The sequence below is a fragment of the Lissotriton helveticus genome, chromosome 11, assembly GCF_964261635.1.
Source record: "Lissotriton helveticus chromosome 11, aLisHel1.1, whole genome shotgun sequence".
Taxonomy (NCBI): Eukaryota; Metazoa; Chordata; class Amphibia; order Caudata; family Salamandridae; genus Lissotriton; species Lissotriton helveticus.
The window spans coordinates 154,211,849-154,234,761 of record NC_136072.1 but is presented as its reverse complement, the minus strand read 5'-3'; the positions used below and the strand labels follow the sequence as shown (position 1 = coordinate 154,234,761).

The following is a 22,913-nucleotide window of genomic DNA, read 5'->3' as shown; positions in this document are numbered from 1 at the left end:
TCTTTACTTTCTACTTCTATTCTCTAAATTATCACACAGTTTTTATTATTATTTTTTATATTTCTGTTAGCGAGTACTACTTTTTTTTTGTTGCGGAAAGGGTTGTGCACCTAGGACCCCCATTTTGTACTTTAACAAAGACCTGCACAAATTGCGGCCGGCGGAAGGCCTTCAATAGCCACATTGTCATGTTTCGGCAGGGAAGGAACCACATTTTTCCTACTGAGCTTATAAGTGATCCTGTTCACGTACTTAGCCTCTTTTCCCAAGCGTCTTTGGTACATGATGCAGCGTGTGCAGAATTTTCCTTTATCTGTCGCAGGTTGCCAGCGGTGCTCCACTTTCAATTGCTTCTTAATGCCCTCAAGGTTGTTTGTTCACTGCATTTTTCTCAGTAGCTCCATACCTACTACCATGCTCTTGCATTTTGCAAAAATGTGTGTTTTTTGAGCGTCCTAGTGTAAGGTAGATCAGAAAATGAGTCAGACCCAAAATATTCAACACGTATGCACCAGAAGAAAGAATATCTTTTCTCATTTCCTCTCTTGCATAACCAAGGATAATGTCTTCGGAGCCCCGGGCTAGCAAAACACTGGAATGTGAAGCCATCCATCATGCAACTGACTCAATTATGTTTGAGTATATTTATTGGTAAAGAAGGGGATAATTGCCAACATCGTTTGGTTTAAACAGCTTGGGTGTATAAAAAAGTATGGAGTCTTTTCATTATCCCATGAACACCCAACCTCCATGATCTATGTTTTGATCTTTTCCAAAGTCTGGTCTTTGTAAGTGTGAATTTCCCAATGTCTGGTGCCATGTCTTGCCATCTACACTCTCTTGCTCCCTCTTATGTTATTGGCGTGCGCCGGGCTGGACAGGCCTTTTATTCCACCAGGTTTTTTCCAGGGTGGTTTTGAAAGCCAAGGTCTGCTCATAGTGACTCTATCACCTTTCCCAGCTCCCCAAGCTTAATTGCAGTTGGCAAGAGGAGGCATCAGGACTGAGGAAGGGAAGAGTAAGTAAGAGAAAGCAAGAGGAGAGCTGGATGGATATTCTGTGAGGAGACAAAGGCGGCAGGACTGGCTTGAGTATTTTTGCTTGAGCTTCTTCCCTAGTCCGGTCCTGTTCTTAAGTGCAGTGTTCATAGCGCTAGATCTATTCAGTAGCCGTGAAGTTGGAGGTCTACTCTCTCCTTTGGGGTGCATAAGTGAGTCTGGTTTGAGTGTACACCTAAGGGCAGATGGCATTGGCGGACATGCAGGAAGTGTGTGCCATAGCCGCACAGTGATGGATATGGGTTCTGGTGACTTGGTGGCCTAATGCATTCTCTCCAGAAACCTTTGTTTGACCTCTGGTTCAGATGCCATCTGGTCCGCGCAGTCTTTTAACCATCCTGGATCAATAAAATGAGTGCCATTCAGTTTGCTAACAATAACCACCTGCCATCCCATGTCAAGATGCCCCAAGGAGTCCGCATGCACTTTACAAAAGCATATGTTATAATATTTTATGTCTACATGGGGGTTGATGGTGATTTACACCGTACCTCCCTTCTTCCAAAAATTTGCATTATATCAGGACAGTTATAAAAACTGCGAGGGGGATGGAAGCTGGTCTGGAAGTCCTAAACTTTGATGGAGATAATTTGAACAAGCAGCCATTTGCCTTTGTCCATTCGCTACATCTGAAAAGCTTTGTTGAAAAGACTGAATGGACTAATAGAAATGCCCCTGTGCCGCGCTTGTCCCACCATTTGGGATTCTAAATCCAAGCACTCACTTCTTCGTTTCCTCAAAGGACATTAGTTTCATGGGGATTACATTAACCGCTTTTGTGATCTGAAACACTTAACTCCCTCTGGGCTAGTTCTAGCAAAAAGACCCTGACATCTATCCTACTTCTCTATGGCCAACAAGGGCCAATCGGCATCAGTGGAAAAAATCCTCTCCAGTTTTTGTTACTTTGCAGAATAGGGCACCAACTACAATCTCATCGGAGCCCATGCGGAAAAATACACCGGTTCATATGTACACCCAGCTTGAAAGCCCATGCATAATCCTTTTTTTTTCCTTTTTTTTCCTTTTTTTTTCCCTAATCGAAACCATATCTGTTGCATTCTTTCCTATCCTTTTTTGGTTGTTATAGTTTTCGGTTGTTATAGTTTTCGGTTACACGAAGTATTCTACAGTAGCTGGAGTAGTGTAGTTGAGAGATTCGGTAGATCTGGATTTGTTATGAGTGTGGCTTATCCCACTCAAGGCCCCCAAGCCCACCCCTGCGTTTTTCTCTGTGTCCCTGACTGCAGCGTTTATTTAGTTCTATAGAACACTATTCGGGTATTCTGCTTGTGTTAAAAAAAAATGCAAAGTTTCCATTACATGGTAGAAATGTTGGCTTGCAAGTACTGTGATGTCGTTGTTCCTGTAACATCTCCCTGTTTCGCTGCACGTCTTTTCATGCCAGAGTGTTATCAAATTATTCATTGCCGTGTGTGCTTGATACTTTATTGCAACAGTGCGGGGAGACCTACGTTGCAGTGACTGATGCCCTTGACTTGAAGAGATAAATAGAACAGGTGACAAACCCTGATTAAAAACCCTTTGCTTCTGGCTGAATCTGTAATCTTCTTTTGATAAATTACTGGCAAGTGTTGATGTTTTCATCTCGTGCAGTTTGAGATCATTGTTTTTGGTCACTGTGATGCAAATTGTATTTTTATTTCAATTTTATGCTCGCATTTACAGTGCCCTTGACTTATCTTTGACACTAATGCATTTTGTATGTTTATTCCTTTTTTATCCTCTCATTTACAGTGCCTTTGAACGTTATTTTTTACCTCTAGTGATCGGATACTCTAGTGCATGGGTACTCCAAAACATTCTTCTGGGGCCACAAAATATGGTCTGTGGTGTGAGCGAGGACCGCACTAATGCTGGCAGGGTGCTGGTCGGACGATTTGGGGTTTGTAATGTGGGTGTAGGGGAGGCAAAGCGTGTACATGTGGCTGCATTGCACAAGCGAAACTAGAAAACCTGAGTTAAATCCCAGCTTTTCCACTGGAGCAAATTGTGTGATCCTAGGCTGGTTGGTTTTTATTTATTCTGCTTCTTTCTCCTTCTCTTGTGTTTGATTTAATAAACCATGATGTTGTCCAATAACAACACGTAACTGACTTGCCTCTTAGTTCACTATTGTCATTGTTGTCAGTGGAAGCATGGATGTTTCTATAGTCATGTTTAAAAGCCATCATTAAAAAAATCCTCTCAATTCAGTGATATCATTGGATGTACTACAGTGAAAAAGTTCTGCAAGTTAACGCAGTTTTTTTTTAAAAGTGGTTGGGCCATGGCAGGGCTGCTGATGGAGTAGGCCATGCCTCGCGGCAGTTCCGCCCTCCCGCAGCCGGCCTAGATGCATTTTACGGCATCGAGACCCGGGACCTGGTGGCGGCGCCTCCGCTGACCTGCCACACGTCATCAGCTGCCTCCTGCGCATGCCGGGGGCGGACTGCCTTGCTCTGGCGGTGCACCTTGGGAGATGGAGACAGCCGGACCCGCCATCTTTAAGTCAGGCGGGAGTCGAGGCAGCGGACTCTTGGGGCTGGGAGGCTGCCTCCTGGAATATCTTGGGCATCCTGTAGGGGCCTCCCCATCCCTTTAGAGCCTGGACACGGAAGGGCCGCCCGCCTGCCCTCCTAATGGTGTGAGGGCAGCCTGTCCAACGGGGCTGAGGCGCTGCCATCTTGGCTTCACCTTTTCCCCGCTGAGGATATCGAGGGCCGGATTAGGCCCGGAAGACAACGCAGCAGATCCCCTATTGTAAGCCTGCGTGGATCTCGGAGGGCTGGCTGGAAGACGCCGGCTTTCCTTGGTGGTGACGGACTCAGGCCGTGCCTAGAGCACAGCGGTGGGCCTTCCCCTTCCCCATGGCATTCATGCAGCGGGGAGTAGGCATTGAACTTACCACTTTCCCCACAGGAGGTCTCAGAAATGCAGCCACTCACTCTCTTTCAATGGGCGACCGCTCGATCTGGTATCTGGGTCTTAATGTGACACTCACGCTGGCTACTTGGTCCCAAGCTAATTGGCCTGAATGCAGATGCTCTGTTTTGGAAGACCTGAGGCACTGGCGGCCACTTCCCATGTCGTGGCTTGGGCTACTCAATTTGGTGATGTTGTCGATTCTGAGGACTTGATCTATCTTTTCCAAACCCTTCCCTCTCCCATCCCCCATGTTGCTATCAAGAATCTTCAGAGGAATATAAACACCTTCATTTGGGGAAAGGGCCGTCCATCACTTTCCAACAAAACATGTATGCTACCCAGAAATCGGGGGTGACTCGCCTGCCCCAATCTGCTTGTTTACTACTGGGCAGCTCTCCTCTGCTACATTTTGGAATGGGTGGTCAACGAAAGCGAAAAAAGGTGGTTCCACATGAACAGAGCAGTGGCATGCAGACACAGTAGTGCTTACATTGCCACCCCTACAAAAAAACTGTCTTGGATATATGGGACAAGCTCGCTATCACTAGGGGTCTCACTACCTTCCCCTCCCCCAGTACTCGGATATCCCGAAACCCTGACTTTTTTCAAGCTTTGCAACCTCACTCCATCTTGGCCTAGGGAGAAGGGAACTGCCGCCCAATCGGGGATCTCTTTGTAGGGGAATCATTTAAGACCTTTGATCAATGCGTTCAAGATTATCATCTCCCTGCCACAACACGACTACAAAACGTTCAACTTGGACACTGGCTGCTCACATCCACTAATGCACAAGGGGCCACACACCAACTCACCCCCTTTGAGGCGCTTTTGCGATACTTTGATGGCTCGCTGGGGCTTATTTCACGTACTTACCAGGGTCTACAGTATTCCAACACTATGTCCCTCCACTCTTATCAAGGGCAATGGCATTCTGACATTCTGGATGCCATCCCACCAGAACAGTTGAAACCGCCCTGGCACGACATCCCTAAAATATATAAAAGTTTATCCCAGTACAAAACGGCCTACAAAGTTATGACCCGCTGGTATTACAACGCAGCCTGACTACAGAAAATGTTCCCCCCTTCACCCCTGTGCTGGCAGTGCAACTCTGTTATGGTTTCCTTTATGCATAGCTGGTGGTCCTGACCACTTGTTTTCCTCTTCTGGAAGGAGGTGCTGAGCCATATCAAAGAAGCGGTGGGGTCCATGCCCAACATGCCGCAAGTAACCATCTTAGGGGCCCGGCCCCAATCCCTCCAAGCTATGACACATACTGACTGGCGCCTGATTCTGCACATGCTGGGGGCAGCAAAACAAACTATCACCTTGCAGTGGAAAAAACCTACGACCCTCCACCTCACTATGGTTCACTCACTTATTGCACACTATTGCAATGGAGCTGCTAACTTGTTCTATCACACACTCTGAAACTACTTTTACACACATATGGCAACCACTACTAGATCACCTCTCGAAATTAGTAGATTGTTGCTTTACCCCACCCTGCCTATGCTTTGCAACTCTTTGATGACCTTCTTCTACCCCGGGGTGCTGAGTCCCCCTAATGTGCGGACTCTCTGTCACATAGACCAGAGATGTTCTACCTAACCCCCTCCCCCTCAGTGACACCATCACCCCCAGCGCCCCTTCTCATACATCCATGCCCCATGCAACTATGGCTAGACGCTGGGCTATGACCTTCATGCCACCCCCCCCCCCTTCCCTCTGTTTCCTTTTTGGTCTCATTTTTCCTTTTTGGTTTGTCTGTTCAATGTGACATGAACAGTATCCTACCTCTGGATTGCAACCCACCTCTTAGCTTGGGCGGTGTAGTGCCACCCCATGGCATACGCTGAGCAATGGTTCTCATATCTTACCCTATCTGTCCAGAAGCAATAGGTCCCTTATAGTGATATATCACCGGGGGTGGGGGGGACTGTTGAGATTGTCACAAACTAGAACAGTGACATGGAGTAAGCTAAACTTGCATGATCGAGAGTGAAATGTTACCTTATAGGATTGCATGACCGACCCTTTTTCTTTTCTGCCTATTTACTGTCGATGACCCACTCTGTGTGTCATCCTTTGAAACGTGGGACACCTGCCGGACTCAATAAGCATTGTTTCTACTGTACTGCGATAAACCATTTAGAGCGCTGTGGGCCAATGGAAGTGTATTGACGGGATCTGTTAAGATATTTACATACTGTATAATTGATGACCATGTTATGTGTTAACTGTGTTTACAGTCATTTGAAAACAATAAACACATTTGAAATTTAAAAAAAATGAGATCACCTTAGTTTATTCCATGTTCGATGTTATAGCGGAGTCTAGTAAACCGCAAACCAATGCTGTAGTCCCCCAAGGGGCCGCATGAATAGGTCTGCTGGACCGCAAGTGGCCCCCGAGCTGTACTATGAGTATCACTGCTCTACTGAGTAGCCACCTACCTACTGTGTGTCACAAATGTCATTCCTGGACACAGCTCACAGGTCTGAAGTTAGAGAGGTCAGCACACAGTCATTACAGTGCACTTCTAAGGGCCATGGAGTGGCCTAGCACAGTCCTCACTGGGGTTCATGGTTCAATGAGCAATAGTTGAGTACAGCTCTGATGCTGTCCTCAAGGACACACTGTGCTGTTTATTTTCTTTAGTAGATGTTAATACATATAAAGCCCATTCATGCACTGCCACTGTTTCCGAAACATGAGTTCATGAAGCATTCAGAAAGCTTCTCACTTTAGACAGTCTGACCGAATTGGATTGTGTTCTTTCAATTTATGAGCAGGATTTTCGATTTGAGCAGTTGTGATTGTGGTTTGTTCCATTTGGTGGCAGGTATGATGAGCCATTATCTTCCTCTCTATCGCTTTAGTGAAATTGGACAGCAGTCCTTCTGAAACTAGATTTTGTAAGGAGGGACATGAATAGAAGACTCTCTACATGTGTACAGAACATGAGTCGGCAGGATCATCTGTGATCTCCTTAGGCGCTTGAATGATGCTAGAACCAGGGGGAAGCGCAGGATCTTTTGGCTGAGATTTCTTTGTCTTTTTTCCCCCCTTTAAAGCAGAGAGAGCTATTGTAGTTTGGACCTTTTGGCAAGTGTTGCATGTTTTTTTGGTTTTTTTGTGTGTTTTCTTGCTGTGCTATAGTGGAGTATGTTCTAAGCATGTTTAGAAATTCTAAACATCTGGGTTGCTTGCAGTATGTAAGGTTGCACGTCTGATGAGGTTCATGTTTTTGTTTATACACGTTTGCATGCCCGTGTGTGTGCCCTTTGTGTGTTTTAAATGTATCTGCACTTCTTTGCTTTTATTTACTTAACATTGTAACATTACTCTCAATTGAGAATATGGAGTTTCTTATCCAATGATTATATTAAATGATCCACCTTAATGTCTTCTTGTTGACATTTTGATTGATTGGAATCCTAGGAAGCACTGGTTTTGACGTGAACAAACATTTTGGCGAGGCGAGATACTCTGACAAAGACAAAAAAAACAATTGTTTTTGCGGCCTCACTACAGACATTGTAACCCTTGCTTTAACATATATTTAAAGGGGTTTTGGGAATGCCTCTTGCTCATAATCGGACAGCTTTTTTTGACTGTTTGATTTTCCTGATCCAGATTCAGTTGATGCCTTCACTGTGTTTATCCCTCCTCTGGAGCATATTGGCTTCATACTGCTTTTTGATTGGTTAAGTATATTCTTCCACTGCTTATGTCAGGGAACTATTTTTTTATTTTCATTTTTCCGTGGAATTTAAACTTTAATGCTTGTTGTAAGTGCTTGTTCTTTGTTTAACACTCTTTCTTGTTTTACCCTCCCCGCACTAGTCATCATTGTTTCTCCCTCCTTAGCCATGTTATTTCTCCCCACCCAAGTCTGCTTCTTGTTGCTCTATCCAACTCCCTTCACCACAGGCACAGAGCACCTCTGTGGCTCTGTGTAAGTCTATCTCTCTATCTCATTCCCTCGAAAGTCTCCACCCACCATTACTGACAGTGTAATGTTTATACAGGCTCACTAGTATTGGCAAAGTCAATAGCAAACTTGTAAATAAATTGTGGTTACTTCCAAGATTGTCATCACTGTTCTATGTACTTGTTGAACAAGTAGCATGCAAAATAATGTTATACCATTCCAAAATGGCTGCCACATTGAGTCTTGATGCTGCGCAGCCTCCATATTGGAAATTTGTTTTGTATACTTAAGGTTTTACATTCCAAGTTGGCTGTCATGTGGTATTTAATGCAAGGCGATTGCCAGCCTGAATGTATTCAGAATCACATTTCCAAGATGGTGGTCTATCAGTGTTGAATTTATCTGTGCTTGTGCCACAGTTCCACAAACAATGAGAACACCTAGACAAAGTCAATACTGATTGGCTTTGCTAGAGCTTGTTCTGCAGAGAAGCTTGTAATCCTTTGATACCTATCTGAACATGTGAAACTAACTAAGAAGACGGAAGGTCATTGCTTACAATATTGGAATTGGGAAGAGAGCTGCTATAATGTGTTTTCATAGTAGAAAGATGAACATTTTTGTACTGGGTACTAACGAAAGTACAGAAAATATGCTTCTGTATTAAGAGTGTGATTAGTGCCACTAGTGTAGAAAATTGAGAAAAATATGTTGCGTACCTCTGATTTCAGTGGCTGGAAGGACTACGATTTAAAAGATATATAGGACAGCAAAAGGGATTTAATTGTCAAGTAAATGTCGAACATGTGTGAATTGAGAGCAGAAGGCCAGATTGTTGGTAAGGAGTTCAGAATGTGGGGATGGAAGGTGTAAAAAGAAAATTGTCCTAGGGTACGGAAGGGTGTGTACCTAAGGTGCCTACAAACTGATGTTTACAAACTAATGTCATTGCAAGTATATGAAACATTTGCTCTCTGCAAATGTGTAATCTCCAGTGAAATCTGGTAATAGCTACTGTTCCGTTTATCAGTATGTAGTAATCCTGTGGAAACAAACAATATCCAGGTAGAAAATAATCTGGCGTATAGCAATAGACACAGTTATGAATGTAGCATCGGTGATGAGGACTTGGAGACTGATTTCTTTTCAATCTGGTGTGCTATTGGTCTGAATGACGGCACTGCCTGTGGCACAGTGGATACGATAGGGCCACATGCTTTGATGCAGCATCAGAAACTATGTTTTTCAAGCTACTGTTGAATGCTTTATGGTTTTGAATATAAACTTGGGTAGGATGTCACGACTGTTCCATACACATTTAGATATAGTCTGAGATTTAATTGAGTTTTAATGGAAAGTCCACCCATGTCAATGAAAGTCACACAGTGTTGTGCACCTGTTTATTTGGACATACATTGTTGAGAATTGTACTAACAATGGGGTGCGGCAAATATAAATTGAATGTGCATGAACTAGTGTTTGGTGGGAGTGTTGAAAAAACAATTTCCATATGTATTTAGAACTCGTTCAGCAACTGTTTTCACACATTATTCTTTAGAACTTGTAGGTAGCAATTATTCATAAAGTGTGGAGTATTCCTGCAACCGCTCTGAAATTGTTTGAATTGGAAAGGCTATTCTTGGAAAGAGTTATTCAGAAAATGGAAGACTGAGTAACTCAATAATTGTAGCTAACAAGACAAACTGAGGGATCAAAATGTGCTTTGACTTTTGAACCTGAAATAGAATGTCTTCGTGGCTAAGTATCCTTTGTCAAACACTGCAGAGTTGCTGTATGTGACTAGTTCACTCCATTGCATTTTTGTTCCCAAAAACCATTTTGATTTGCAGTCTATCTTATGTGATGGAATGATGCCCAAATAAGGGAAAATGCTGTCTTCCTCCAGCTTTCAATCCCTGGTGTAAATATCTTTACATCCCACCAGTATTTTCCAAAGACCATTATCTTTGTTTTCTTGAAGTTAATTTGAGGACCATTAGTCTCACACTATTTATGGTAAGCATCTGTGCTTGTACCCTTTTTGGCATGTGTGCAGCGAGAATGGAGTCATCAATGTACAGTAATGTTGGCAGCTGGAGACTGTATGGTCGAGAAGTCTTGTTTAGCTTTCAGAACCTTCTTGTAGGTGTAATTTGCGTAAATCACGAAAGGCAATAGGGAAAATAAGCAGCTCTGTTTTCTCCACCTGTGGTTGGGAACGGTCTGCTCAGCATTGGATTTTTAGCTTACCCTCACTTTGTAGGCGCGCTTCCAGGGTACAACATTTTAATGACTGAATATAGGGTGCGGTCCAGTCGCAGATCCTCTAGTTTACTCCATAACCTTACCAACAAACTAGAAATCGTCTATTTCAGCAGAGATTGTGAAGTACTATGATAATGGAGGGATAGCTTGATCTATAAGGTGCCCAGCTCTTGTTACTGTGCAGTGCTGTAGTTTATCTGCATACTTTTAAAACAAACAGAGTTTCATTTATTTGTAGGAAAAGTACTAGTTCTTTCACAGGTGCCACTTACTAGCGGCCCTTGATAAGGGCTGTAATCCCTATATTACCCGCCCAGTGGTTCCTCTGTGCCTTTACTGGGTGGTAATGAAATACAACTAATGCAATAAGGAATATCTTGGTAAAAAGTGTACCACACCATTCTAAACAAACTTTGGCCAATACTGTCCTGATTTTCATTCAGATTTCCACCTGCTTTTTGCAGGTGAATGTGTACCTAGAACTTTAGGACACTTCTAAACTTGTTTCTGCTACCAGGTGTTTACTGAGCTACTCACAATCAGCTGTTTTGTGGGTACGTGGGTTTATTAGGTTCTCTTCTTGGTGTATTCTTATTGTGTCAACAGTTTCAGAGTTACAAACTTAGTGCCTCTTCAAGGAGTAAGCCTTGATTGCGTGACCTTGCTACCTTTTGTAGAGTCAATGTGTACACAGGGTTTGACTCCGTTATCCATTTCATTGCAAGAGTATGTAAGGTCCTGGAACAACAGTGCAAATAATGTTTTCGATCATTGGGTAATGTCCTATAAATAGGAGAAAATGATTCTCTCAAACCTTGTGCAGTTCTGACAAACGATTGGCAAGTGAAATTATAGCTTCACATTGTTAAATGGGTGAAACCTTATGCAAATGCTTCAGTGATAATTCTTAGTTTTGGGGAAAAGGCTGATCTTGAAACCTTACAGAATGTTATGGTTTTTCCCTTTTTATTCTTTGTACTATATTTACATATTTTCGTTTTATTTCAGTTGTCTATGAACACCGGTCACGGCTAGAAAAATCTCTCCAGAAGGAAAGACTGGAACATAAGAAAGCAAAAGAAGGTAAACTCGAACCCTACTTCCTACTACACATGTTTGCAAAGAAATAATGTTAAACTATATGATGCTAACTGGAGTTAGGAATGCAGATGCATGTGCACACTCTGAAAAAAGCTTTATTTACACACAAATCTGTTAAAGAAAAGCTGTTTAGGTTTATCAGCAAAAAGCCTGCACAATCCCCCTGAATTTGGGAAATTAAGGTAGCTACGCATCCTTCTCTTCTCTCCTTCCATTCACTGCTATTGTGGCATAATATTGAACTTTTTCAGTATATTTCTAACTCAATCCTAATTCTATTTTAAAGGTTTTACAGTCAATGCATTTGTTTGCTTATGATCCACGTTGTGGTTGTTTATTTATTGTGCCTTTCATGTGTGCATGTAGAAGTATAATTCACACTGTAGCCTGATAGAATACTGGTATAGTCTCTTAGTGTCTGATGTAGCTCAATGTTTCCACTGTAACCTAACCATACACATCTATATCCTGCTATGCTAAAACATACTCGTATGGTCGGAGAAATCCTCATATGCAGCAGTGGCCTTGTGTACCTGGGTATAGAAGCCTTCTTTGTTGTTGTATTGTAGTCTTATCATGGAGGGGTTCACCTGCTCTATTCATTCTGGAGTACAATGGTCCCTCATGCACTAGATTATGTCCCCTTATGCTTTACCCAGGTTCTTATGCCGGTTCTAACCTATCTGGAGGTTAGGGCCCGCATAAGACCCTGCGTATGCCTCATGCAATTGTAGTCCCCAAGACCCTGGAATTGCCATAATAGCTTATGGACAATATATCCATGCAACATTTTAATATACAGGAAAAGCATTGTATGTAACGATATTGCCTCTCCCATTGTGATCTTATGACTCCCCTATGAATTTATGTGCCCTCTTCAGCCTCAAAACATGTGTATTTTGGTGAAATCCATATCATTGTGTTGTAGCTAGTATGTCAAGTCCATTGAAAGCAGAGCAGTAAAGGTAGAAACTGCGTTGGTACCTGCAAAACCATTACTCCCAGTGTCTTTAATTCATTGTATTGACATGGTTTAAAATGTTTAGAACATTGGAAAGTTGAGAGCTCCATTGAAGACAACGGAGTAGCTTCGGGCTTATAATGGCTGGTATAAGCCTGGATATCCAGCATTCCAAGATTTGTCTTCATGTTTCCTCTTTTTTAATTACTAACATTCTACCCTTTGAAGGTGGAATGTTCTAATAGTCCTTCTGGCTCGGACTATAACTGTTGTTAAAGGCCCTTTACCCCACTTTAACCTCATCGCTGCTGCCGACGGCCAGTGGCTGTCGTGTGCACTACCTCGGTAGTGCTGCGCACGTCCGTTGGCCGTCGCGTTCCCGCCCGCTCAATAGAACATTGCGCACTAGCACGGAACGTTTGGCGCAGTTATGAGGTTAACTCGGGTTCAGGGCCTTTAATAACCTGTGTAGCCCTTGGCAATGGGCTATAATAATGGGATGGAGTGATGTTAATCTGCAGCCGTTCTCTGCTGCGAGAATACTGCACTACTCTTCGGCACTGATTAGTTGCTTGTTATTGCTGCCTTTTGAAATATGTTGTGAAGTAGGAGAAGTTGGCATGGTTGCTGGTATTTGGGATGTTCTTGATGGTGAGTTTGGTGGTATTTCTGAGGTGTTTTGGGAGCAGTGTGAGGGGACAGATGAGTTGTGGAAGGAAGTAAAGAAGTATGTCGTTGAGGGCTTGCCTAGGAAAAATGAAGTTAAGCCAGAATTGGAGGCCATATACAAGGTGGCTGAGGAGCTTGAAATGGAGGGTAACCTACTATTCAAAGGTGGAACGTGTGTTCCTCCTAGTGGTATTCATGAAGTTATTCTCCAATTAGCCCATAAGTAACATCCCAGTATGTCTGCTATGAAGCGGTTGGTGAGGGTCTATTTTTGGTGGCCTGGTACGGACAGAACGATTGATCGGGTTGTGAGGGAATGTGAAGTGTGTGCATCAAGTGAGAGGATGATGAATGGCCTGAACTACCCTGACAGAAATTAACTTTTGATGTCTCTGGGCACTTTCATTTTCTACCAGTGGATCTCCGTTTCGCCCTTGTTTTGGTGGATTACCATTCCTAATTATCTGAGGTCAAATTTGTTCCACGTGCCGTGACCGGTGCTGTTATCGAGTTTCTCAAGGAGGCGTTTGCTAGGCAGAGCTGTCCCTCCATCCTCGTGACCGATAATTGGGTCCAATTGACTTCCAATGATATGGAGGCGTTCCTCAAGCACTGTGACATAAAGCATGTTACTACTTCCTTTTACAAACCCCATGAAAATGGTCAGCTTGAGATGTTTAATCGGGTGTTAAAGGAGTTGGAGGTGGAGGTACATGCCTGCGGAGGTAATTGGACAAGTGTGTTGAGGGAGAAACTGTGGATGTATAGATAACTCTGCACCCCAGCACGGAAGTCAGCCCTTTCAAACTGTTGAAATGTAGAAATCCTGCTTCCCGTTTTTGTCCTTGGTGGTTCAAGAAGAGATGGAGTTGTATTCGAGAGGAGTTTGATGTGAGAGATGTAGCGTAAAGAGGAAGTAAAACAAGACCAAAAAGTGGTATGACAAGAATTGGAGAGCTACGTCTCATGGTATAGTTGTGGGAGATTGGGTGAGAGTTCGCAATCCCGTTTTCGAAAGCAAAGTGTTACCTAAATTTGGTAAAGCCATGAAGGAACAGAAGGTTTACACTAATGGCATCAATCCTCAAGATGGCAAGGTGTGGAATGCTAGGAAAGTTGCCAAGTGCATCAACCCTGTTAGTGATGGCCAGGGAAGTGTGTGTGGTAATGGGTGTGGAAGTGATTTCTTGGTGAGATGCAAGGGTCCGAATGCAGGTTATCATCCGGTGGGTGTTCACATCGATTCCCCTGGGATGCCTGGCTTGGGTCAGGACTCTGTGGCTTCCCGTGTCCGGATTCTGTGGCTTCCCGTGTCCGGATTCTGTGGCTTCCCGTGTCCGGATTCTGTGGCTTCCCGTGTCCGAACTCGGTGGCTTTCCCGTGTCAGAACTCGGTGGCTTCCCGTGTCAGGACTCGGTGGCTTCCCGTGTCAGGACTCGGTGGCTTCCCGTGTCAGGACTCGGTGGCTTCCCGTGTCAGGACTCTGTGGCTTCCCGTGTCAGGACTCTGTGGCTTCCCGTGTCGAGGAAGGCCTTAGGAACTGCCCTGCCCCTAAAAGATATGCAGATTTTAAGTAGCATTTCCTTTTTTTTTTTGTTCTTTTCTTCAGTTGGTCTTGCAATCATGACCTGTGAGGCTGCATTCTGCTGTGTTGCAACTAATAAACCAGCTTTACCTACAACTGCCTGGACCTGCTTTCTTACACTTGGCTTACCTGGCCCAACTGTAAACTGGAGTGGCACAATAAAATAAACATACAATATGCTCTACAATAATAATGTATGAAAAAACAACTCAATGAAGATAGCATATTTGTCGGGAGCAGTGAATAAAAGAGTATGTCTGCGTGCACTGGATATTTATGTGTTCTGAACATTCTATATGCTGTTTGATGTGTTGATGTTCTTTAAAGGGCTGCATGTTGGCGCACCAATCAAGAATGATTGCATAATGGTAGCCTCCGGTCTTGTAATGAAATGAATCTTACACCTAATGCTATTGGCTGTGTGGGTGTATGAAGGCAGCCTCCTATGTGTCGGTCTTCTATGTGCTAATGCTACACGTGTTGGCACATTAAACCCAGACTTTCTGACTTTGCCCTCGTCTGTCATTGTAAGACCCTCTAACATTCTACGAGGCCTTGCTTGACAGGCGACAGTTGTTTCCACTTGGTTGTCCCGCTTGTCTCTCCAGCGCATGCTGTTTTGTGTATGGAAAGGAAATCACACACCCTGCCCATTCCTCCAGCAGAAAGGTACAACAAGCTGTCCATTCACGAGGCGAGGGCGAGGCTTTTCCATCCTGGGCACGAGGCGGCTTCCCCCATCGCCTTTGAGCAGTCAATGCAAGGGTACGGCGGCTGTTCTTAACCCGAACTAGAGGGAACCCCAACAAAGAGGTCCCTTATGGACTGGAGGCATGCTTGTTAAATAGTTAATATAACTTGGCGTAAAAAGCCTCAACTCCATAAAAGAGTAGGTCTCAGTCACGGGGCTTTTTATCCCAGTGCAACAACGATCGTTGTTTCTTTCCTGAACCTGCTGCGGTACTGCCAAGTAAGTCTTCTGATTCTCTGCTGCCATCTACTGGCTCTTAAAAGGTACTACTGTAGTCTGCAGTTATAATTCTTGTTTCTAGGCATAGGTCTATTACGAGTGGACTTTTAATACCAAACTGCGCAGAAAGATTAATTTCCTCACAAAAAGGTATTACGAGTCCCATTTGTTTTTTCCAATTACATTATTACCGCATTGTTTTCTGGGGCTTAGTCCTTCAGTTTCTGAACTTGAGGACTTGATCTCCCGAAGAAAGTTATGGGAATTACGTGTTGGCATAAATACATTAGTTACTCCTCATTTCACTGACCCGATGTAGTGTTATTTGATTTCTTTGAAAACCATTGAGTTAAAACGTGTCCTATCAAATTAAAGCCCAAACGATATTTATTTTGTATTTTCTTCCTCTCTGGTCTCATTTCTTTTCTTCACCCGTCCCTCCTTTTTCCCTCATTCCTTTCCACTCTCGCTTCTCCCCTCCCCTCCCTCCCATCCGTCCTTTCCCTCGCTCCCATTTCCTCTGTTCCCTACTCTCCCTTCCCTCACCTCCTTCCTTATAGACGTCAACGCAATTGATACGATGAGTCTTGATAACTTGAATACTGGAGACATCAGAGCGGTCCCTTGGGGAAGCTGATGTGAATGAGAATACGAAAAGTAGTAGGGTTGGCTACTAGGTAGAGGGTGATGAAGGCAGGAAGAGGGTTCCCAGCATAGTGCATTTTGCAATGGAAGTATTTAGAAAAGTCGTTTGTAAATTGTCGTAAGTGCGTGGAGAGCAGCAAAAGGATTTATTTAGATGTTTCAAATGAGATCTCCGTGATCTGATCAATTCCTGGAATCAAAGGTCTTGAGCAGCATTTAGACAGTCGTAATGATGCTATTTGAGATCTCTCGAAAGCTACGGTAGTGTACAGCATAGTTTGGTTTTGAGGAACTAGTTAGGGATATCATGCTGTTGCATAAATGTGCCGAAGGTAATGTGTACATAAGGAGAAGAGCAAAATATATTAAGGTGCATTAATTAGATGATTTTGGTGGGTATGGTGAAGATGAGATTGTGCACTCAATTAGGTTGAGCAGGAATATGGTTGGACTGGATTTTTCTTTTTCCAAGCTGATAAGTTTTGGGTGATGAGCAGGGATAGTTGAGTGTCTAGTGGATTAGGGCATGGTTAGAAGTAAATGGATCAAAGAAACAGAGTTAAGTGAGTTGAAAAAACAGCATAGCATCAAGAGGGTTGCCATGTGTGTACGTTGGGGTGATATGGATATGGATGTTGGTGAGAGGCTTATGGGTATATGCATTCGGGTGGTGTGGGTATTGATGAACGAGTCCCTGTGTGTGTGTGTGTGTAAATCCAGGTGATGTGGGTATTGGTGAAGTAGTTACTGTGTGTGTGTATTTCTGTCTTTTGGGCGTGGACAAGAGGGTTACCATGTGTTGCTTTCAGGTGGCGTGTTTGTTGTCTAGAGAGAGTGAGCTGCAATTATTTGAGGGACTCTGGTATTTATGAAGTGTTTCCATATCCCCTCTTCCTATGAGAAGGTATGGTGCCTAGGTTACCAAAGAATTACTTCATTTGCCTGATAGAAAATATTTGACTACATTTTGTACTTTAAAGGGATCAGTGACCGTAAAAAAGAGTGTAGGAAGAGTGAGGTAGGGTCAGAGTGTCAGATGTCAGGCGTGCAACACCCATTGGGCTCAGGGGCTTCAGCCCTCCCTGTCGTGTGTGTCAGCCCGGGCTGACACAGCTTTGCGGGCTGGCGATAATCTAATTGCAGCCGCACCCGAGTACTTAACAGGTCTTTAAAAGACCATTTACTTGTAAATTAGGCTTTTGTTGTGTTTCCACCCCTTCTTACAGCCACTCTGTCTGGTTGGAAGAATTAGCCCCCCCCCAAAATATTTGTCAGCCCCCCCCAACCATCTAAATTCTACTAATTGCAGTTGTAATGGTTCAATAGCTTGATAATGTTTGCGCCATAGATTCAGCAGATTTCAAATCCAATTAAACACTAAGAATACGGCCATGCATTGTCAAGGTTGTAAGGTACTCCTTAAAAATCCGATTAATAGCCACTTACAGTGTTCCTGGAAATCAAATACGTTGCCTACAAAGAGACAGTTGTGATAACGTATTTTAGACCATATCACCTAAATCATATGCTAACTAATAAAACAGTGCAAAACATTTTGCTGCAGACAACAAAAGTGATATTTTGGGAGCTGCAACCGTACTCTACTAAGTGGTGGGGATAGCTAATTTCATTTGAGATATTGTGGAAAGAATTTGATTTTATAACTCTTCTTTTGCACCCGGAGAAGTGAATCTAGAGATACATTATTATGAAGAATTTAGTTCTATTGTATAATATGGATATTACAATTGTTTTGTTGATGAACTGATTTTACGATGAGGCGCGTGGATTTTTTGTACACTTGTCAACTAAGAAACAAGTATGTGCAAGAGATAGTAGACAAAAATATTTGATCATGAGGAAGGAATAGGAAACCAATATGGTAGTGCTAACAACAGAATTGAGAATGCATGTGTGTTTTTCCCACCTTCACATGTCCTGTTCATTGTTCAGGTGCTTGGGGGTTTTAGGACCTATAGGTTTTGGTACTCAGTGTTTGCAAAGATAAGACTCAGAAGCTGATTCCCATGTTGTTCATCTGCTGGCCCCTGTTGACGTCAGGGTGATTGCCTTCCAGGTCTTGTCTCCTAGTCAGTGTGCTAAATAAATACTTAAAAGCATCACCGTTATTATCGTAAGGCTGGTAATGTATTTTTTTATTCTGTAGTTCCTGTTAAATTAACACTTGTACACCTCTCTAGGTTTAGAGTTGGAAGACTACAAAATAACCCTATTTTTTAATCATCTTTTCTTTCTAGATTTTCTCGTTTATAAACTGGAAGCACAAGAAACACTAAATAAGGGAAGGGTAAGTCATCAATTTTTTAAATCATTGTGAATGGAAGGAATGCTGGAAGTCTTAAGACAGGTGTGTGTTTGCTCTTATTTGCTGCTAAAGTGTTTGGGAATGTTGACTGATGTCAGTTGTCTCTAGATTGTACACATGTAGCTGTAGAGGGGAGGGGGTGTTCCTGAAATCTTTGCTGGTTTAAGTCCAAAGCAGTGCCTAAGCGTTTGAAAGAAGGTTGCCAGGTTGAGCCTGTGGGGCAAGTACAGCTGTTGTAGGAATGGGGGAATTCTGAGATGAGTGAATGGGCAGGGAAAGATTTTGTTGGATGAACAAGGTCAGTCAGTCAGTCTAAACTTTATTCAGTTATCAGATAAAAACAACCATAAAAGTACAGATAAGTCATCACATTTCAAAAAATGTCCTTAAAAACACAGTTAAATAAAAACAGGGATAAAAATATGCCCGTCTTATTTTAGTTCATTTAGATGATCGTTTTTCGGAAGCTAAAAACAAATGTAAAATATACAGACGGAGATGCGACGGCTAAAATGTTATCTAATCTTTGTAGTTCTAAAAAAGCAGGTCAACATTTGTTGCATTCCATAATCTTCAGTAAGGGCACAATCCATCTCCTCCTAGGATTTGTGTAAAATCTACAGAAAAAAAGAATATGAATGTCTGACTGCTCAGACAGATCATCACAAGGGCACTTAATAAGTTGTTTACACCAAGTATTCATAACTGGGAAGCTAAGGGATCTAAGTAACAGATTTAGTCTAAAAAGGCGTCAGTAAGAACCTCTCAAAATCACTCATTTTCAATCTAATGTATGGTTGCATGTAATCTGAGGTTACTATTAGTTGATGTGCAACCACAGTTTTCTTTGATATTTCTGTATTAATTCTTAGGTCGCCCAAATACCTCATACATATACCTTTAAGGATTTTCCTAGGAACGTGGCTCATACTTGTGGGATCGTCATAGTATTCCCGGTGGCCTATGTTTGTAAGAAACGTCATCACATAGCTTAGCCACCCCTCCTTACCAGTGTTATCTAGGCTGGCAAGGTCAGACGAAAGAGCAGATGGATGGCCAGAGGGCTGTTGAATCCTTGGATCGCTGTGGAAGTGATTAGAAGAGATTGTGCGCAAGCTTCTGCAGAGTTGATGCCTACCATTGCGTCGGGAGCAGATTAGTGTGGAGCAGGAAGATTTTCCTTGGCCCAGATCAAGGTAATAAACTTCGAGGGATGGATGCAGTTAGGCAAATATAAAAGACACACTGCACTGTCCTAAGTATATTGCCATGTGGGGCTTTATGTAAATGAACTGGATTAATCACACCGAAGGTTGAGATAGGAGGTTATGAACGTTTAGTGACACAGACGTTGTAATATGAGCTGAAGCAGCCAGTGATGGGTAGATTGGCATGGCCTTGAGAGCGTGAGGAATACAAGAGGGATTATTAGGTGAATTGGAGAATTTTACAAGGAGGATGATGTTTTTAGTGGAGTGATCAGGTGCTTGTGAGTTCAGGGAATGTGCGAGTTTGATGAAGGTCCCCTGCCTCAACATTGGCATCAACATGGCAGTTACAAAGGCAGAGAAGCGTGTTAATAAAGGCAGTTACATCCAGAACTAGGTTCTGCTCTTAAACTGCTTGAATGGGCCCCTGTGTTTATCATTGGAGAGGGTGGGGCACTGCAGGAGTAATACTTAGATTTCTGCAACCAGACCAGCTAGGCCTGCAGTCTTCCTAGTTTTGGCTCACCAGTCAAAAATAAGGTTTCATATCTGTTCTAACATTTGTGCTTGGGCACATTGGACAATCATATTGTAGTACAAGAGGTTTAGTTCAGTTTAGGAGATTGGAAAGCCTAATTGTCTCTCTGCTAGTGTTAATAGATTACATGCATGCATACTTGGTTGCGTTGCATCCAACAGTAACTCAAATGGCCGAATTATGGAATGAAGCCTGTGGTATCCATGTGAAACATTGAACAGTCTGAAGTGCATGCTCTAACTCGTAGATTTAGTGCAGCACTGCTGACAACACAATACAAAACTGAAAGGGCACCCTTTGCTCTATTGCTATGTGCAGGTGGCCTTCTGACCCTAGAAAGGTCCCAAGAGGCTGTGTGCAATGAAACTGTTCAACCCCTAGTGGGGATTTGAAAGCATCCTGCAGGCTTGGGGTTGCGAATGCTGCTCTAGAGGTTTGAGTGATGCTCCTGCCGGTAAACCTTCCAGCTTTTCTGATTGGATGGTATCGTTGGGTCCAGCCATGCTCTTTATTCACTAGATAATAGGGATGATGATGCTGTACTTGGTCAGAAACCCAACCGGAAGCAACCGGTACATTTTTGTGTGCCAAGAATGGTATTGTTATTGTTTCCTTGTCCCAGACAATACGTGGAGGCAGAACCTCAGCCCCCCCCTTCTTATTCCAAGCACTGTAATACTACAAGTGCTTTCACTGTATCGGTGTAATATATGCACCCAATTGCTCATGGGTGCAAACCTGCCAACTCACACAGTTTCACTGTGTGTCACACAGTATTGAATACCTTCACTCAGGCACATTGTGAGTAGTTGATTTCACATGGTGGGAGACAAGTGAGCTGGAAACCCATACGAAAAGTGGGCTTCCAGCTAGTGTGAGGAGGCTCCATTGGGGGTTTGCACCCTGCCCTGGACGTTGGCAACTGCCTCAAAAGCATCAGATTTCTTATTTTATGGGGGTGGGGGAGGGGGAGGGTGTTATTGTGAATCCTGACCAGTGCTGGCACAGAGCCACGACCTCCTCTCCCAAGGCCCTCCACAACAGGTTATATATTAAGAGGCTCATGGCCCACAGCTTCAGTGGGCCCTGCTTCTTCCCTTAAGAACAATAACAAAAAATCAAGTCTGCTGACAAGTGGGTGACCCAGATTAAAAAAGAAAAAAAACATTGACAAAGCCAATAGGTATTGCCTTTCAAAGCATGCAGATATATAAGGATGTAAAAGCAGGCAAGCAAAAGAAAAAAAAACCTTTAAATGGCAAGCAAAAGTGCTGACGTTTAAAGGTGGTGGAAAATAATTTTTAAAAATGACCCAGTTTAAAAATAAATTAAAAGAAAAACCTGAAATGATAATCTGGATTAGCCTACCACCCCTCTCAAGCAAGTGAACTGCTTTTTAAATAGTAGAGCACAAACCAAATACTCAAAGTGCAAAAAAAATGTCGGAAGTAGGCTTACCTCCCATGCTGCTTGCTGTGAATTTTATGGAAAACACGCGGATCGTGAGACTGCGGAAACTACCTGTAGTAGGAATGAAATTGAGCAACCAGAATCACATAGGCAAATTCCTACAGATCTTATGCAGCATTTACGACACGTCTTTGGTGGTGAACATGTTGTACCTGCAGCAAGCATGGATTATGAATCATATGATTGAAAGAAGTAAAGATAGACCAGGAAAGAGTGGGTGCAGATGCCTTTAGACAAAGTTGATGCAGAGCACATTCTGCTGCTCTGTATTTCCAACAGGAAGTCATGGTTGATGTCTGTGGGGAAATTTAGACTTGACCCAATCCCCATAACACACTAAGCAGGCTTCAGCAAGCCATGTCCCGGCTTTGCCTACACCTGTCTCTAGAAGATTCTAATGAACTTAAGGCCAGTGTGATGGAGTCTTTCAAGTACCATACAACTAGTGTTATCAGAATTGGTATTTTCCATTTTTTTATGGTCTTACTAAGCCTTCTTTGTATATCTTTTTCCCTACAATTTTATATACATAGTATCAAAGCATTCAAAGTGGCTTTGGGGTAAAAGTGTTAAACAATAAGTAGCCTTGAAGTGTTATTCGACTAGTTAGTTACATTACATTTCCATGCCTTATTTAATGTGACCTGCTTTGCAAGAGTAAAAGCTGCAAAAGTAGCACTTCCTGGTTAATATCCCACTCAAGGTAATCGTTCTAGCAGAAACTGGAAATTGGTTCATATCTTGTGTAACTACTTCATGGGTTCAGAATACATGGTGGACACTGTTCTAGCTCATGTTTCCAGTAAAGGCTTGTTCTTATTGTTCTGAATGTTTACGGTTTGTTATTAAATTAGAACAAGCCATCTGGAAGATTCTGCTGGATAAGAAACCTATTAAAGTCAATCGTAGCTTCTACTAATAAGAGAATCAATTCAATGCTTAATGTCCATTCCAAGTATTCTAATCTTGCAATAGTAGACAATGCTGACGTAGATTTCATCCATTTGAACGTGCCTTTAGTGCATAGTCCACGGGCTTCCTTGCCGGTCCCAAGTATCAAAAGACTAACAAGGTCATTGTTTGGATGTATCACCTGCTACAGGATAAAAAAGTAGTTTCTATAGACCTTTCCTATGCACTTTATTACTTGGAAATGATATATTATAAACTTATTTCATAGTAAAGCAACCAGTGTTGTAACAGTGTTTTTCACCAAAGTTTACATCTATGTTTTAAATATTTTTTTTTATAT

The 22,913-nt window shown here is 42.8% G+C and overlaps 1 protein-coding gene across 2 annotated transcripts in view; it reads left to right on the top strand.

Moving 5' to 3' along the window:
* Positions 1–22,913, top strand: part of GOLIM4 (golgi integral membrane protein 4) — a 327,568-nt gene that overhangs the window by 139,165 nt on the left and 165,490 nt on the right. For both annotated transcript variants that reach the window (XM_078665887.1, XM_078665888.1), the window contains exons 2-3: positions 11,197–11,271; positions 18,378–18,427. In XM_078665887.1, coding sequence (XP_078522013.1) covers positions 11,197–11,271; positions 18,378–18,427 — 125 coding nt within the window. The remainder of the gene's footprint in view (positions 1–11,196; positions 11,272–18,377; positions 18,428–22,913) is intronic.